Source organism: Larimichthys crocea, chromosome XX (assembly GCF_000972845.2).
Source record: "Larimichthys crocea isolate SSNF chromosome XX, L_crocea_2.0, whole genome shotgun sequence".
NCBI classification, from domain to species: Eukaryota; Metazoa; Chordata; class Actinopteri; family Sciaenidae; genus Larimichthys; species Larimichthys crocea.
In genome coordinates, this window is record NC_040030.1 from 18,430,321 (window position 1) to 18,448,670 (window position 18,350).

At 48.7% G+C, this 18,350-nt stretch overlaps 1 protein-coding gene across 4 annotated transcripts in view; it reads right to left on the minus strand.

The window, feature by feature from the left end:
- The window catches only part of phf21b (PHD finger protein 21B), a 63,421-nt gene that overhangs the window by 23,341 nt on the left and 21,730 nt on the right, over positions 1 to 18,350 (minus strand). For all 4 annotated transcript variants that reach the window (XM_027272230.1, XM_027272229.1, XM_027272231.1 and 1 more), the window contains exon 3: positions 13,066 to 13,110. In XM_027272230.1, the coding sequence (XP_027128031.1) occupies positions 13,066 to 13,110 (45 nt within the window). The remainder of the gene's footprint in view (positions 1 to 13,065; positions 13,111 to 18,350) is intronic.

The following is an 18,350-nucleotide window of genomic DNA, read 5'->3' on the forward strand; positions in this document are numbered from 1 at the left end:
GTCGGGTCGCACGCTGAGCCGCCTCCTGTGTGGCGGCAGGCGAGGGCCTCAGCCTGGGATGAGCCCCCCTCTGAGCGTGGGCGACGGTCCAGCTCGGCCCGGTGTGCCTGTGTTGATAAGCTGTAGCACTGCCAGAGGAGGAGGAGGGTTAGTTTGTTATTCATGATGGAGACTCAGACTAATCAATCGATTCTTTATGATGGATTCATGTCGATGGTTTTCAGGTGAATCGATCGGTCGGTTCATGAAATGTCAGAAAATGTTGATGTGACGTCTGAGCGATTTTCTGCATTATGACGAGTTAAAAACAATTCAGTGATTAAAAGTTTATTCATTTAATATTTGATAAATTATAATCAACTAATCTACGACCTCAGGTCCTTGTAGTTCATCCATAGATGAACGAGTCGGACTGATCTGATCCAAAGCTCCAGAACTTTCACTAAACGGGCCCTTTGTTGTTCTCTCACCTTGAATCCTCCTTTTCATGTTTCTGATGTTAAATCACGACTGCAGCACTTTTTAAGGCGTTGTTATTATTGTTGTATTATTGAGCTGTTCTTCCGTCACTCAGAGGACAAACTGCAGCGTCCGTCCGTCCGTCCGTCCGTCCGTCCGTCCGTCGCGTCCGTCGCTCGGCTCCTCTCAGGACTCTCAGGGGCCTCGGCGGTAAATGGAGGTGTACAAAAAGAAAGCGTCTTGGCAGCTGCACTGATGGAAATCTGAACAGCTCCTAATGTGTTTTTCAGCAGCCCGTTATCTCAAAGGCAACACTATACCCCCAGAGTACATAATGAGTGGATAATCCTGTCCGCTCGCTCTGGATCTGCAGTGAACAGCGCGGCCGACAGATGACCTTAACCGTGGCCGTCAAGCGGGCGCCGCGTTCTCAATTAAACTGTGCCAGACGAGCGGCGTGTGGAGATGCTCCGATATCAGCTCGACTCGAACACGCGAGAGAAAACGTGTTGTGCACTTCACATCCTTCACCACCTCGAGGGTGAGAGCTCAGAGCGCTGGAAGGACTGACACGTCAAATTAAAAATAAAGTTCTGTGGTTCTGGTTCTGTTCAGTTATCAGTGGGGCCCGGGCACCGAGGACTGGGCAGCCCTCACAGACCGGATCAAACAGGAAGCACTCCCTCCGGCGTGTCAGACCGATTTGGATGTTTAATTAGTACAGGACGACATCATCACAGGTTTTTTGGTTTATCAGGAAACAAAACAAACTCTCACATACCCAGAACACCTGAAGAACACCTGAAGACACCTGAACACCCTGAAACACACTGTGTGTCATGATTTATTTCTCGTCTTTCAGGTTCGACTTTGAGGTTTTTTTAGTCTGACGCTTCCACGATCGTGGGCTATCCTGTCATCACGGCGTCCGCGAGGATGAGAGGGAGCCCACTGATGAAGGCTTCCGTCTAATTTAAGTCAAGCCAGATACACGACGGAAAAAAAGCTCGTTAACACTTCATCAGTCAGATTGCTGCTGTCAGGTGGCGTCTGTTTGGCACGTGTGCACGGCGTGGTCAGTTTGAAGTGATGTCACGATGTACTCACAGAAACATGTGATGACGCTGTGGCACTGCTGTCATTGGTCAACCTTTCAACCTCGGTGTGGGAGAAGACAGATGTTTTTTAGACTGAACCTGGACTCGTTACGTTCACGTCACAGGCGTATCAAAGACTTCCAGGATCCTGGAAAACCAAACTGATCCTGGATTACTGAGGCCGATTTATCTGACCTTCATCGAGCGTCAATGACGATGGCATGCTGCAGTTCAATGTTTGTATCAGTGAAGTGCAGATTAATTAGTGTGTTCTCTGCTCAGCCTAAATCTCAGCGCAGGTTAATGAATTCATCGTTAGCGGATTCAAATGTTTCAGATTTCCAGACGAGCTTGAAGTCCAGCAGGTCGTCAGAGTGAGCGATGCGTCTGTAATCCGTTAATTACATCGTCTGTCGTGTGCTAATGACTTCACGTAACATGTCGCTGTGATGATACACGCTCCTTCTTCTGATGTTTGGTTTATTTAGAGGTCTGACTTTGTTATTTATTGTCTTAGTCATGTGATCAGCTTTTCATGAATGTTGAAGTCCCGTGGCGTGCTGAGGAGCATGCCTGATCTTCTCAGTCTGATTCCAGGTGGTTTTAAAAAGGTCCTGGAGCTCCTTGAATGTGGCTCTGGTCATGTGGCTTCACTTCACTCTCTCCGGGGGCCGGGCTTGGCTTTTAAGGAGCGACCTTTGAGACAATCGGAGCTGCCCCCGCCACCACCAAGCGCTGAATGGCGAGGTGGGCCCCCGGGTCCTGGTGCAGCGGCTGCTCGGGACACCTGTGGATCACATTGATCCCTGAACAACAGAGCCCCGGCTCGCTCATTGTTGAGGGGAATGAATAAAAAACGTGAATGAATGAATGCACGCTTTAATACTGATGCTGCAGAGGAAGTGACTCACACAGGAGAGGTTCCTCCAGCGGCAGGATCAGGTCTTTGTGGCCAGAGAGACGTGAAACTACCGGTCTGTCTCTGGGACCATCATCACAGTGTGATTCATGAATCTTTACAATGTGATCACTCTGTCCTCACTCTGGATAAAGTGATGAATCTGGTTGTCGGGCAGATTTGGTCACTGAAGCTCCGCCTCCTCCACAAACCCTCTGAACAGCCTAACTCTTCCAGTCCACCTTAAAGCTGCAAATTCTGTTTTAAGGAGACTGCCTGATCGTGATGCAGAGGGCCATGATGTCACAGCGTGATGCCAGAGCTGTGATGTCACAGCTGTGATGTCACAGAGCTGTGGCGTCACAGCCGTGGTGTCACAGGCGTATGTACGAGCCGTGATTCACAAGCCTGTGATGTCACAGCCGTGATGTCACAGAGCTGTGATGTCAAGCCGTGATGTCACAGAGCTGTGATGTCACAGCTGTGATGTCACAGAGCTGTGATGTCACAGCCTGTGATGTACAACTCGAGCCGAGAGAGCTGTGTGTCCACTGTCACAGAGCCGTGTGTTCACAGAGCTGTGATGTCCACCAGAGCTGTGATGTCGACCAGAGCTGTGAATGTCACAGCCGTGATGTCACCGAGCTGTGATGTCCACAGGCTGTGATTGTCACAGCGCCGTGATGTCACAGGCTGTGAGTCCCAGAGCGTGTGATGTCCAAGAGCTGTGATGTCCCAGGCTGTGATGTCACAGAGCCGTGATGTCACCAGAGCTTGTGGATGTCACAGAGCGGATCTGCCAGCCGTGATGTCACAGAGCGTGGATGTCACCAGGAGGACGAGGACGAGGACGAGGAGGAGGATGAGGACGAGGACGAGGAGGACGAGGAGGACGAGGACGAGGAGTTTGTGCAGCGACATGTCTGATATTCAGAAACATCTTCAGAGTTGCAGTGATCAGCTGTTCAAACTTAGTCACACTAAGAAAACATCAGGAAGTGTCAGGGCGTTCCCGTAACCATGGTGACTCAGAGCCAGAGGGGAGGGGGGGGCCGCTGAATGAAGACACAGCTCTGTGACATCACAGCTCTGTGACATCACGGCTCTGTGACATCACAGCTCTGTGACACCACAGCTCTGTGACATCACGGCTCTGTGACATCACAGCTCTGTGACACCACGGCTGTGACATCACAGCTCTGTGACATCACAGCTCTGTGACATCACAGCTGTGACATCACAGCTCTGTGACATCACAGCTCTGTGACATCACGGCTGTGACATCATGGCCCTGCTGCATCACTGATCAGGCAGTCCTCCTTAAAACAGAAGTTGCAGCTTTAAGGTGGACTGGAAGAGTTAGGCTGTTCAGAGGGTTTGTGGAGGAGGCGGAGCTTCAGTGACCAAATCTGCCCGACAACCAGATTCATCACTTTATCCAGAGTGAGGACAGAGTGATCACATGTGTAAAGATTCATGAATCATCATCTGGTGATGATGGTCCCAGAGACAGACCTGTAGTTTCACGTCCTCTCTGGACACAAAGACCTGATCCTGCCGTCTGGAGGAACCTCTCCTGTGTGAGTCACTTCCTCTGCAGCATCAGTATTAAAGCGTGCATTCATTCATTCACGTTATTTATTCATTCCCCTCAACAATGAGCGTGCCGGGGCTCTGTTGTTTCAGGGATCAATGTGATCCACAGGTGTCCCGAGCAGCCGCTGCACCAGGACCCGGGGGCCACCACTCGCCATTCAGCGCTTTGTGGTGGCGGGGGCAGCTCCGATTGTCTCAAAGGTCGCTCCTTTAAAGCCAAGCCCCGGCCTCCCGGAGAGAGTGAATGAAGCCAACATGGTGACCAGAGCCACATTCAAGGAGCTCCAGGACCTTTTTAAAACCACCTGGAATCAGACTGAGAGAGATCAGGCATGCTCCTCAGCACGCCACGCGACTTCAACATTCATGAACGCTGATCACATGACTAAGAACTATCTAAACAAAGGTCAGCCTCTAAATAAACCAAACATCAGAAGAAGGAGCTGTTATCATCACAGCGACATGTTACTGAAGTCATTAGCACACGACGACGATGTAATTAACGGATTAACAGACGCATCGCTCACTCTGACACTGACCTGCTGACTTCAAGGCTCGTCTGGAAATCTGAAACATTTGAATCCGCTAACGATGAATTCATTAACCTGCGCTGAGATTTAGGCTGAGCAGAGAACACACTAATTAATCTGCATCTTCACTGATACATTGAACTGCAGCATGCCATCGTCACGTGACGCTCGATGAAGGTCACGGTCAGAACATCGGCCTCAGTAATCCAGGATCAGTTTGGTTTTCCAGGATCCTGGAAGTCTTTGATACGCCTGTGACGTGAACGTAACGACGGTCCAGGTTCAGTCTAAAAACATCTGTCTTCTCCACACCGAGGTTGAAAGGTCTGACCAATGACAGCACGGTGCCACACGTCATCACATGTTCCTGTGAGTACATCGTGACATCACTTCAAACTGACCACGCCGTGCACACGTGACCAAACAGACACTTCACCTGACAGCAGCAATCTGACTGATGAAGTGTTAACGAGCTCTTTTTCTCGTCGTGTATCTGGCTTGACTTAAATCAGACGGAAGCCTTCATCAGTGCGCTCCCCTCTCATCCTCGCGGACGCCGTGATGACAGGATGCAGCTCCACGCATCGTGAAGCGTCAGACTAAAAAAAACCTCAAAGTCGAACCTGAAAGACGAGAAATAAATCATGACACACACAGTGTGTTCAGGTGTTCTTCAGGTGTTCTTCAGGTGTTCTTCAGGTGTTCAGGTGTTCTTCAGGTGTTCAGGTGTTCTTCAGGTGTTCTTGGTATTTTAGAGTTTGTCGTTTCCTGATAAACCATAAAAACCTGTCGATGATGTCGTCCTGTACTAATTAAACATCCAATCGTCTGACACCGCCGGAGCAGAGTGCTTCCTGTTTGATCCGGTCTGTGAGGGCTGCTACAGTCATCTGTGCCCGGGCCTCACTGATAACTGAACAGAACCAGAACCACAGAACTTTATTTTTAATTTGATGTGTCAGTCCTTCCAGCGCTCTGAGCTTCACCTCGAGGCGTGTGAAGGATGTGAAGTGCACCAACAGTTTTTCTTCTCGTCGTGTTCGAGTCGAGCTGATATCGGAGCATCTCCACACGCCGCTCGTCTGGCACAGTTTAATTGAGAACGCGGCGCCGCTTGACGGCCACGGTTAAGGTCATCTGTCGGCCGGCGCTGTTCACTGCAGATCCAGAGCGAGCGGACAGGATTATCCACTCATTATGTACTCGGGTTTGATAGTGTTGCCTTTGAGATAACGGGCTGCTGAAAAACACATTAGGAGCTGTTCAGATTTCCATCAGTGCAGCTGCCAGACGCTTTCTTTGTTTACACTCCATTTACCGCCGAGGCCCTGAGAGTCCTGAGAGGAGCCGAGCGACGGACGGACGGACGGACGGACGGACGGACGCTGCAGTTTGTCCTCTGAGTGACGGAAGAACAGCTCAATAATACAACAATAAATACCGCCTTAAAAAGTGCTGCAGTCGTGATTTAACATCAGAAACATGAAAAGGAGGATTCAAGGTGAGAGAACAAACAAACGGTCCATTTAGTGAAAGTTCTGGAGCTTTGGATCAGATCAGTCCGACTCGTTCTTCTATGGATGAACTACAAGGACCTGAGGTCGTAGATTAGTTGATTAATCATTTAATATTAAATGAATAAACTTTTAATCACTGAATTGTTTTTAACTGTCATGATGCAGAAAATCGCTTCAGACGTCACATCAACATTTTCTGACATTTCATGAACCGACCGATCGATTCACCTGAAAACCATCGACATGAATCCATCATAAAGAATCGATTGATTAGTCTGAGTCTCCATCATGAATAACAAACTAACCCTCCTCCTCCTCTGGCAGTGCTACAGCTTATCAACACAGGCACACCGGGCCGAGCTGGACCGTCGCCCACGCTCAGAGGGGGGCTCATCCCAGGCTGAGGCCCTCGCCTGCCGCCACACAGGAGGCGGCTCAGCGTGCGACCCGACGGCGAAGGTTCATGCAGCCTCTCTGAGGACAGGAAACAGGAAGTGGACTGAGGCTGCCTGACTGTGATTGGAGCAGGGAGTGGAAAGGGGCTGGACCGTCTTTATGTTTGACCAATCGTCTCCTTTCAGGGCATCATTTTAAATATAATAAATAATAAACTGTTGAAGACGTCGCCGCCCAAACGTTGATCAGACGTTCAAATCTCACACTTTGATCACGTGGTCAGTCTCCACCCGTCACACCGTCAGCCGACAATAAATCCATTTACATGCAAATCAAACACGCCCGGAGTCGAACAGAGTTCAGAGCAATGTGACAGGAAGAGTCGGCCGCTGTATCGAAGCGACCACGAGCAGCGATCGATCGATTTATTGATCAGTGAATGAACTTCATCTTTCTCCGTCTGTCACTTTAAATCTCGTCATTCACAAAATATTTCTAAAAAAAATCTTTGTTAATTTGGTTTGACGGAGCGGTGCCGTGCCGATGAAAGACGAGTTTATTCAACCGGTCCATGCCACGGAGGGTAAGACGCGCTCTGATTGGTCACTGTCTGGATTCAGACTCAACACGTTTTCATGCAGAGGAGAGCCGAAGAAGAAGGCCCAGCAGGCAGGTGATACTTTTACACTGAAAGGACATGTGGACTTCCTGTCTGAATGGCTGAATGGAACCATCCTCGATGGCGAGCGTGGAGCTCCGTCAGCGTTCACGTGAGGACGGAGCAGAGATGATGTGAACATCACGGAGAGGAATGTGGCTCGAGCCGCCGCTCTAATGAAGACGTTTATTACACCTTCAGAGAGCGAGCGGAGGGAATATTGACCGGCGGCGGCTGCAGCGACAATCACAGCGTCTGAAAGGTCAAAGTCTTTATTAAGTGAAGAGTCCAGGAGGAAGCACAGAGCTGCTCCGATCATCTCAGCTCAATCAGATAATCAGAGGATGGACGACGGCAGGAAGAGCGGCGTGGACGCTAGCGGCGCTGATTAAATGGACGGGGAGAGTCCGAGCCGGGCTGGGTGGCCATGTTCTCACAGAGGGGACGTTTGAATACACTCGCCTCAACTCTCTTTTACATTCTGATGAATTCCTGGTTCTCTCGCCCCCTTCACATCCTCACTGTGGAGCTGTGTTTGAGTTCTGGACAGAGACAAAGCTCCATTCAGCTTCAAGGTTCTGGATCTCATCATGGCCGATACACCAGAGAGGCTGAAGTCATTTCATTTTTCAGGGTATGAATGACTAAACTATGAATAAACCTTATTTAAGGGACAGATGACTAATCTAAAGAAAACATCATCTCTGCTGCTCTGTTCATTTTATTGAAGGTCGTAAATGTTGAACGGTCGTTTGTGAGCGCCGGTTTACAGCGGGGACGCCATCCACACAAAGAGAGATGGACCAATCAGAGGGGACGGTTTGTCCAGCTGTCTACGACTCAGGCCAAACACCTTTATTTTGAAATTCATGTGTTAAGCGTGTTTTTCTGATGATGTAACATCCTGTGGATGAAAATAAAAGTCAGAAATAAAATATACACCCTGACACACTGACAACACCCTGAAACACCAACAACAACCTGAAACACCGACAACAACCTGAAACACCGACAACACCCAGAAACACAGACAACAACCTGAAACACCGACAACACCCTGAAACACCGACAACACCCTGAAACACAGACAACACCCTGAAACACCGTCAACACCCTGAAACACAGACAACAACCTCAAACACTGACAACAACCTGAAACACAGACAACAACCTGAAACACCGACAACAACCTGAAACACCGACAACACCCTGAAACACTGTCAACACCCTGAAACACCGACAACACCCTGAAACACAGACAACACCCTGAAACACTGACAACACCCTGAAACACAGACAACAACCTGAAACACTGACAACAACCTGAAACATTGACAACAACCTGAAACACTGACAACAACCTGAAACACTGACAACAACCTGAAACACTGACAACAACCTGAAACACTGACAACAACCTGAAACACTGACAACAACCTGAAACACTGACAACAACCTGAAACACTGACAACAACCTGAAACACTGACAACAACCTGAAACACTGACAACAACCTGAAACACTGACAACAACCTGAAACACTGACAACAACCTGAAACACTGACAACAACCTGAAACACTGACAACAACCTGAAACACTGACAACAACCTGAAACACTGACAACAACCTGAAACACAGACAACAACCTGAAACACTGACAACAACCTGAAACACCGACAACAACCTGAAACACTGACAACACCCTGAAACACAGACAACAACCTGAAACACCGACAACACCCTGAAACACTGACAACACCCTGAAACACTGACAACACCCTGAAACACAGACAACAACCTGAAACACCGACAACAACCTGAAACATTGACAACAACCTGAAACACTGACAACAACCTGAAACACTGACAACAACCTGAAACACTGACAACAACCTGAAACACTGACAACAACCTGAAACACTGACAACAACCTGAAACACTGACAACAACCTGAAACACTGACAACAACCTGAAACACTGACAACAACCTGAAACACTGACAACAACCTGAAACACTGACAACAACCTGAAACACTGACAACAACCTGAAACACTGACAACAACCTGAAACACTGACAACAACCTGAAACACTGACAACAACCTGAAACACTGACAACAACCTGAAACACTGACAACAACCTGAAACACTGACAACAACCTGAAACACAGACAACAACCTGAAACACTGACAACAACCTGAAACATTGACAACACCCTGAAACACAGACAACAACCTGAAACACCGACAACACCCTGAAACACTGACAACACCCTGAAACACTGACAACACCCTGAAACACAGACAACAACCTGAAACACCGACAACAACCTGAAACATTGACAACAACCTGAAACACTGACAGCAACCTGAAACACTGACAACAACCTGAAACACTGACAACAACCTGAAACACAGACAACAACCTGAAACACTGACAACAACCTCCATTTAGTTGTGCCCGTTAAACGTTGAACTCGTCGTCTGACTGACTTCAGTTGAGTTTACAGTGATATGACATCATGATAATAGAACAGACAGAGAGGACAAAGACAAACACACTGCTCGTTAAAAAAAAACTTTTACAGACTCTGTTTAAATCAAATCATCACAAATTAGGAAATGCTTGTTATTTTAAATTGTTCTTAAACTGTTTGTTCCTGCTCTGGCTCATATGCACACACAATATAATGACGTTGATTTAAATGTTAAAATACAGATAAAGACTTACAGCTCGCAGAGAAACCAAACAACGACTCAACTCAACTAAAAGTTCTTCAGAGTGCTGAAGCTGATGACGGAGGGACGGAGCACAGCAAAGGGACAGCTGGCTTTACTACAGAGGCTGGAGGAGGTGGAGGAGGAGATGGAGGAGGAGGCTGAAGGGTGTTTGATGCATGAGCAGGGGGAGCCTGAGGGGGGAGGAGGGGCTGAGCTGGAGGCCAGCAGATGGAGCGCTGCAAACAATGGAGACAGACAGATGCAGCCACAAAGAGCAGCGACCACACACACTACACACTCTACACACTACACACTACACACTCTACACACACACTCCAACACACACACACTCCAACGCACAAAAACCAGGAGACCACCTCCACGTCCGGATCTGTGTGAGGCTGCAGTTCATCTGACGGCCACCAGGAGCTCCAACACAAACCGGACTGAGGGGGACCCGCAAGAACCAGAACCAGAACACTCAGAGTCTGTTCACACACAGAAGAGCCACCAGAACCAGAACACTCAGAGTCTGTTCACACACAGAAGAGCCACCAGAACCAGAACCACCATGAAGAGAAGTTTTATCAACTTTTTTAACCTTTTCAATCTGAACCTACATTTTGTTTTTAAATCTGAGCGTTTTTATTATTTATGACTTTATTTACTCACATATTTGTGTTAAGTTAACACACACACACACACACACACACACACACACACACACAGGTCTAAATGAAGGTTGTACTGATCATAAATGAACTATCCCCTAACCCAACTGTTTCTTCAAGTATCTGCAGCAGAACATTAAAAACACAGTGCAGCTGTTTCTACATAAGTTTACTTTTTCAAGAATTTTCTAAAAGTTGTTTCATCTTAAAACAAGAAGAGGAAACATGATTTTAATATTTGGTGTCTTTAACGACGACAGTTTGTGTAAAACCTGAACATCAGCTGAAGCTCCAATATCTCCACAGATATCTGAGAACTTCCTGCAGTCACCCAGGGGGCTCCGAGGGGACAAAGGAGATTTTTTTTTGTCCCTCCCAACCCCCCATACTGCTGCTACAGAGAGGAGACACAGCCCGAGGCATCGAGGAGACATCCCAACACAGCTCCATGCAGGGAGGAGCCTGGCGTGACACAGGGTGGTCCACATGACGTAGCAGAGGAGGGAACACTGCAGCCGACTATGTGGATAAAGTCAAATATATTCAGATCTGATCCAGTCTGAGTAAAGTTCTGAAGTTGTGGTTCTGTAATCAGCAAGGCCCAGACATAGCAGTGTTAACATCAGACCAGAACCAGCGCAGCCGGGTCCATTCCCTGTTTTAAAGATGGATTTATGCAGCCCGTCATCCGTCTTTGTTTCCTGTTTACTCAGCCACGTCTTACAATAACCTCGAGCCGCTGAAGCCTGACTGAGCGCGCTCAGTGCCAGCACATGCTGAGGACAGATAGTCGAGCTCAGAGTGAGCGGTCCAAATGTTGGAGGCAGACTGCATCTGCTGAGAAACTAAGCTCTGTGTTAGACAGGAGACAAGACCAGAACCGGGACCGGGACCAGGACCGGGACCAGGACCAGGACCAGGACCAGGACACCTGACTGAGGATGTGTGGAGCAGCACACCTCCTCTCTGTCCTTCTTCTTGCCGCCTCGCTGAGTGTGACGACTTTAATATCAGTGTGTTTGATTTGAGGCCAGCAGGTAAATATTGACCGGGTGGATCTGAATGAGGAGCGCTTCATTTCTGCAGCGGCGCGTCTGAGATGAGTTTTCCTCCTCGGTCGAAGGAGGCTCTGCATGGCGGCGGGGTTTCGCTGGATGTTCGGCGGTGGCGTGGGGCCTCCAACAGGCTGCGACGGGCCTCCCGTCAACATGGGCCGCTTTCTTTTCATTTATTTCTCCTCTCTGCATCCATCCCACCGACTCTGCTCAGCTGGTTCTGAAGCATCGGTTCCTCCGGGCTGAACCCGTCCAATCAACTGCAGCCGGCACACAAAGTGACCTGAACCAGTTCCCTCTCCAACTCAATGATTCGCTCCATACAGCCAATTAAAGCAGCTCCCCTCCGTCCACCTCACGATCACCTCACATTAGATGCAGCAGTCAATGCGACAGGTCAATATTTCATTTGCTCACAGCAGGAGGCGAGTTAGTCAGAGACATGGTGGATCGTGAAGACTGTGTCCTTCACACGAGGCAGGCTGGGACGGCGTTAGCATGGAGACCAGGTCCACCTGATAACGAGCTCGTTAACTACAGACAGGAAACTGATTGATTCAGGAAGTTTTCAGTTTCCTGCTGCTTCCTGAAGGCGAACACGTGAACGTCAAACGTCGTGTGCAGACGTCCTGATATGTAACTGATGACACGTCATGTTAATAACACGTCACACACCTTAAATCCTTTGTCTGTCTGTCTGTCTGTCTGTCTGTCTGTCGTGTTATGATGTTCACCATTGATCTCGTCTTGTATAATTACGCCTCGGGCACGTCACAAACGAAGGTGTTGCTCTTTTCATGACTCGGCTGGAGGACGCTGGCAGCGACTCAGCGAGTCTTCAGCCACGAGAACAAAACAGAGAAGAAGAAGCAGCGTGGAGGACGGATGTCTGCGTGAACCTGCATCACTGACGTCACAAACGTTACGACGTGACCGGCGCGGCAGAGATACGAGCCGAATGTGTGTTTACACGGTAAACCTGTAAAACAAACTCAGCCTCAATTACACACGCCGATGCCTCGCAACAATTATCCAGCCATCGCGGAGCGCAGAGTTCATTTTAATTAGCTTCTTCTCAGCGTTCTGCTCGACGCCTGCAGAAAAGCAAACGGCCTCGACGCGGGAGAAATGGACTTCCCCTCCGTAATGAATCGCAGCTCTGAAATTAAACCGACGTGTAATGAATCTTTTTTTTTCTCTCTTTTGTCTCTGAGAATCCATTTAGATTCTTCACAAACACTTACTGTCACTTCACAGACAGAGACAAAGTGTGGACCAGAGGACGACACAAAGGAAGCTCGCTCCTCTGAAGTCCATGAAGAAGAAGAAGACGAGGGGAGGAGGAGGAAGAGGAGGAAGAGGAGGAGGAGGAAGAGGAAGAGGAGGAGGAGGAAGAGGAGGAAGAGGAGGAGTTTTTCTCCACAAACTATCTGATGATGATGAGACATGAACACAGGTGAGGTCTTACCTGTCCGTTCTGAAGTTCATTGAGGCCTTTGCACAACGTCTGATTCTGCAACAGAAGAAGAAAATGTTCAGAGTGACATCAGAAAGATGACGTGAACGTCTGTACAACGTTTGACAAACGTTGTACAGACCAGTCTGTGAGTTCAGTTTGACAACAGTTCACAGACGAACAGAACATTTCTTTGACCTGACAAATCAAACGTCACCATGGAGACGTCCTGCTCAAACATCATCCTGACACCACTCAGCAACCGTCGACTAACGTTAAGGAGAAACATCAGCCGAGCAAAACTCCACCGACAGTCTGTCTGTCTGTCTGTCTGTCTGTCTGTCCGTCCGTCCTCGCCCACCCGGCTCTTTAACAAACAGTGGGTGAACCCTCGGGACGCTCGAGCGGCGCCGTGCTATCACAGCTGGAGAACGAGGATCTGTGTCCATTTGTCATCTGTAATCTGAACGTCTGGGGAGCAACAAGACGTCCACCATCTTTAGTTTTTATGTCCCTCCAGCAGCAGGCAGAGTGTGTGTGTGTGTGTGTGTGTGTGTGTGTGTGTGTGTGTGTGTGTGTGTGGACAGTCACACAGATAAATAGAGGTGGATTCATTGGGTATGCGTCGCCTCTCACGCTGGGGAAATTTAAAAGCGGAGTGCTGATAGTTTCCAAATCAGCTGCACTCGCGAGTCGAGGGGTGTTACATCAGAGCGAGATTACTGCAGAGAAAGTCTGTCTGACTGCAGACTGTCTGAAACCTGGACGTAGTCTCCGTGACGTCACCGCAGACTGTCTGAAACCTGGACGTAGTCTCTGTGACGTCCCCGCAGACTGTCTGAAACCTGTTCGTAGTCTCTGTGACATCATAGTATCTGTTCACATGAAACTCTGCAGATGAGTTTTATATTTGTGTGTTTTCATTTGCTGGACGACAACAGTTTGAAATAACAAATCAGTTTCTATGGAAACAATTAAAAACCTCAGACTCACTTTTCAGAAAAAATGTGATTTAAACTTTTTTATTTCATATTTTCGACTCATGTTGAACTGATTCTCTTATTTTCTCCAGGATCCTGCAGTTTGAGTTAATAAAACAGAAAATATATTTTACAGCTTATCAAGGTCACGAAAGGCGACAAAGGAAGCAGCTGATTGGACGAGAGAAGGTTTCCATCACACTTTGTGTATTAGAATCGGCGTGTGTGTTTGTGTTTGTCCTTCATCTGTAAAACACAAATATTTGGTTCGCTCAGAGAAAACCTCGCTGACTGTTTTCTCTCAGCACAGAATCCTCCCGCGTCCCCCCAATGCAACAAAATAAAAACAAATGGCGTTTCTCTGTCGTGTTTACAGCTGAGCATCTGTTCCACACACACACACACACACACACACACACACACACACACACACACACACACACACACACACACACTCCTTGTTAGCGTTTGGACGGCGAGGCATTAGCGCTGTTTGGCTAACTCTGACGGGCTTCATCTCTCAAAGCTGCGGCCGTGGAGCCTCATGGGAAACGGCGGCCACCTGCCCAGCTGCCTCCAATCGGCTTCCTCCAAACGCTCCTCAGGTCCCAGGTGTAACGGCCTCCGTCTGGAAAACGTGTCGCCGGTGGTTCGATTCCACGAGGGGACGCCGACCGAGACAGGAAGTAACTTTTGATGGTGATCACGTTTGAAGGTCACAGCCAAATAAAATTATAATATTGGTGACACAGGAAATGAGGTCACCGTGATAGAAACATTTAAAAAGCTCGAATAATCTCTCTCAATCTCAATCTGACATGACTGTAAGCTTTCTTTCCTGATGGTGGCACAAAATGGAAAGTGTTTATCCTCTGGGGACCATGAATATGTTTCACCGATGTTATAACAACACACCCTTTAGATTAGTTTATTACAACGCCGATGCCTCGCAACAATTATCCAGCCATCGCGGAGCGCAGAGTTCCTTTTTAATTAGCTTCTTCTCAGCGTTCTGCTCGACCCTGCAGAAAAGCAAACGGTCGACGCGGGAGAAATGGACTTCCCCTCCGTAATGAATCGCAGCTCTGAAATTAAACCGACGTGTAATGAATCTTTTTTTCTCTCTTTTGTCTCTGAGAATGCCATTTAGATTCTTCACAAACACTTACTGTCACTTCACAGACAGAGACAAAGTGTGGGACCAGAGGACGACACAAGGAAGCTGCTCCTCTGAAGTCCATGACAGAGAAGAGACGAGGGGAGGAGGAGGAGGAGGAGGAGGAGGAGGAAGAGGAGGAGGAGGAAGGGAGGAGAGAGGAAGAAGGAAGAGGAGGAGTTTTTCTCCACAAACTATTCTGATGCTGAGACATGACACAGGTGAGGTCTACCTGTCGTTCTGAAGTTCATTGGCCTTTGCACAACGTCTGATTCTGCAACAGAAGAAGAAAAGTTCGAGATGGACATCAGAAAGATGACGTGAACGTCTGTACAAACGTTTGACAAACGTTGTACAACCATCCGTGAATTCAGTTGACAAACAGTTCACAGACGAACAGAACTTTCTTTGACACTGACAAATCAAATCACCATGGAGACGATCCTGCTCAAACATCATCCTGAAACCACCTCAGCAACCGTCGACTAACGTTAAGGAGAAAAATCAGCCGAGCAAAACTCCACAGACAACAACGACAGCAGATACAGACAGACGACAGCGCATCTGTCTTCTGTCTGTCTGTCTGTCTGTCTGTCGTCGGTCTCCTCGGCCCAACCCGGCTCTTAACAAACATGGGTGAAACCCTCCGGACGCTCGAGCGGCGCCCCGTGCTATCACAGCTGGAGAACGAGGATCTGTGTCCATTTGTCTCTGTATCTGAACGTCTGGGGAGCAACAAGACGTCCCACCATCTTTAGTTTTTATGTCCCCTCCAGCAGCAAGTGTGTGTTGTGGTGTGTGTGTGTGTGTGTGTGTGGACGTCACACAGATTAAATAGAGGTGGATTCATTGGGTATGGTCGCCTCTCACGCTGGGGAAATTTAAAAGCGAGGTGCTGATATTTCCAAATCAGCTGCACTCGCGAGTCGAGGGGTGTGTTACATCAGAGCGAGATTACTGCAGAGAAAGTCTGTCTGACTGCAGACTGTCTGAAACCTGGACGTAGTCTCTGTGACGTCCGCGAGACTGTCTAAACCTGGACGTAGTCTCGTGACGTCCCGCGACTGTCTAAACCTGGACTAGTCTCTGTGACGTCCCCGCAGGGACTGTCTGAACCTGGACGTAGTCTCCGTGACGTCCCCGCAGACTGTCTCTAAACCTGGACGTAGTCTCCGTGACGTCCCCCCAGATGTCTAAAACCTGGACGTAGTCTCGTGACGTCCCGCAGGACTGTCTAAACTGGACGTAGTCTCCGTGGACGTCCCCGCAGACTGTCTAAAACTGGACGTAGTCTCCTGTGACGTCCCCGCAGACTGTCTGACACCTGGACGTAGTCCTTTGACGTCCCGCAGACGTCTGAAACCTGGACGTAGTCTCCGTGACGTCCCCGCAGCCCCGGACTGTCTAAAACCTGGACGTAGTCTCCGTGACGTCCCCGCAGACTGTCTAAACCTGGACGTAGTCTCCGTGACGTCCCCGCAGACTGTCTAAAACCTGGACGTAGTCTCCGTGACGTCCCCGCAGACTGTCTAAAAAAATGACGTAGTCTCGTGTGACATCCCCCCGAGACTGTCTAAACCTGGACGTAGTTCCGTGAAGTCCCCGCAGACTGTCTAAACCTGGCCGTAGTCTCCGTGACGTCCCCCAGACTGTCTAAAACTGGACGTTAGTCTCCGTGACGTCCCCGCAGACTGTCTAAACCTGACGTATCTCGTGCTCCCCGCAGACTTCTAAACCTGGACGTAGTCTCCGGTGACGTCCCCGGCCGGACTGTCTAAACCTGGACGTATTCCGTGACGCCCCGCAACTGGTTTAAACCTGGACGTAGTCTCCGTGACGTCCCCCCGACTGTCTAAAACCTGGACGTAGTCTCCGTTGACGTCCCCGCAGACTGTCTAAAAAACCTGGCGTAGTCTCCGTGACGTCCCCCGACTGTCTAAAACCTGGACGTAGTCTCTCGTGACGTTCCCGCAGGATGTCTGAAAAACCTGGACGTAGTCTCCTGTGACGTCCCCGCAGGACTGTCTAAAAACCTGGCGTACGTCTCCGTGACGTCCCCGCAGACTGTCTAAAACCTGGACGTAGTCTCTGTTTTTGACGTCCCCGCAGACGTTTAAAACCTGGACGTAGTCTCCGTGACGTCCCGCACAGACTGTCTAAAAACCTGGACGTAGTCTCCGTGACGTCCCCGCAGAACTTGTCTAACAACCTGGACGTAGTCTCTGTGACATCATAGTATCTGTTCATGAAACTTGCCGATGAGTTTTTATTTGTGTGTTTTCATTTGCTGGACGACGACAGTTTGAAATAACAGAAATCAGTTTCTATGGAAACAATTAAAACACCTCAGACTCACTTTTCAAAAAAACATGTCATTTAAACTTTTTTATTTCATATTTCATGTTGAACTGATTCTCTTATTTTCTCCAGGATCTGCAGTTTGAGTTAATAAAACGAAAAATATATTTTACAGCTTATCAGGTCACGAAAGGCGACCAAAGGAAGCAGCTGATTGGACGAGAGAAGGTTTCCATCACACTTTGTGTATTGAATCGGCGTGTGTGTGTGTGTTTTTGTCCTTCATCTTGTAAAACACCAAATATTTGGTTCGCTCAGAGAAAACACCTCGCTGACTGTTTTCTCTCAGCACCAGAATCCTCCCGCGTCCCCCGAATGCAACAAAAATAAAACACAAATTGGCGTTTCTCTGTCGTGTTTACAGCTGAAGCATCTGTTCCCACCACCCACCCCACCACACACACACACACACACACACCACACACACACACACACACACACACACACCACACACACACACTCCTTGTTCGTTTGGATGGCGAGGCATTAGCGCTGTTTGGCTAACTCTGACGGGCTTCATCTCTCAAAGCTGCGGCCGTGGAGCCTCATGGGAAACGGCGGCCACCTGCCCAGCTGCCTCCAATGGCTTCCTCCAAACGCTCCTCAGGTCCCAGGTTGTAACCGCTCCGTCTGGAAAACGTTGTCGCCTGGTGGTTCGATTCCACAGGGGACGCGACCGAGACAGGAGTAACTTTTGATGGTTGACATGTTTGAAGGCACAGCCACATAAAATTATAATATTGGTGACACAGGAAATGACGGTCACCGTGATAGAAACATTTTAAAGGCGTATCCCCCCGCGA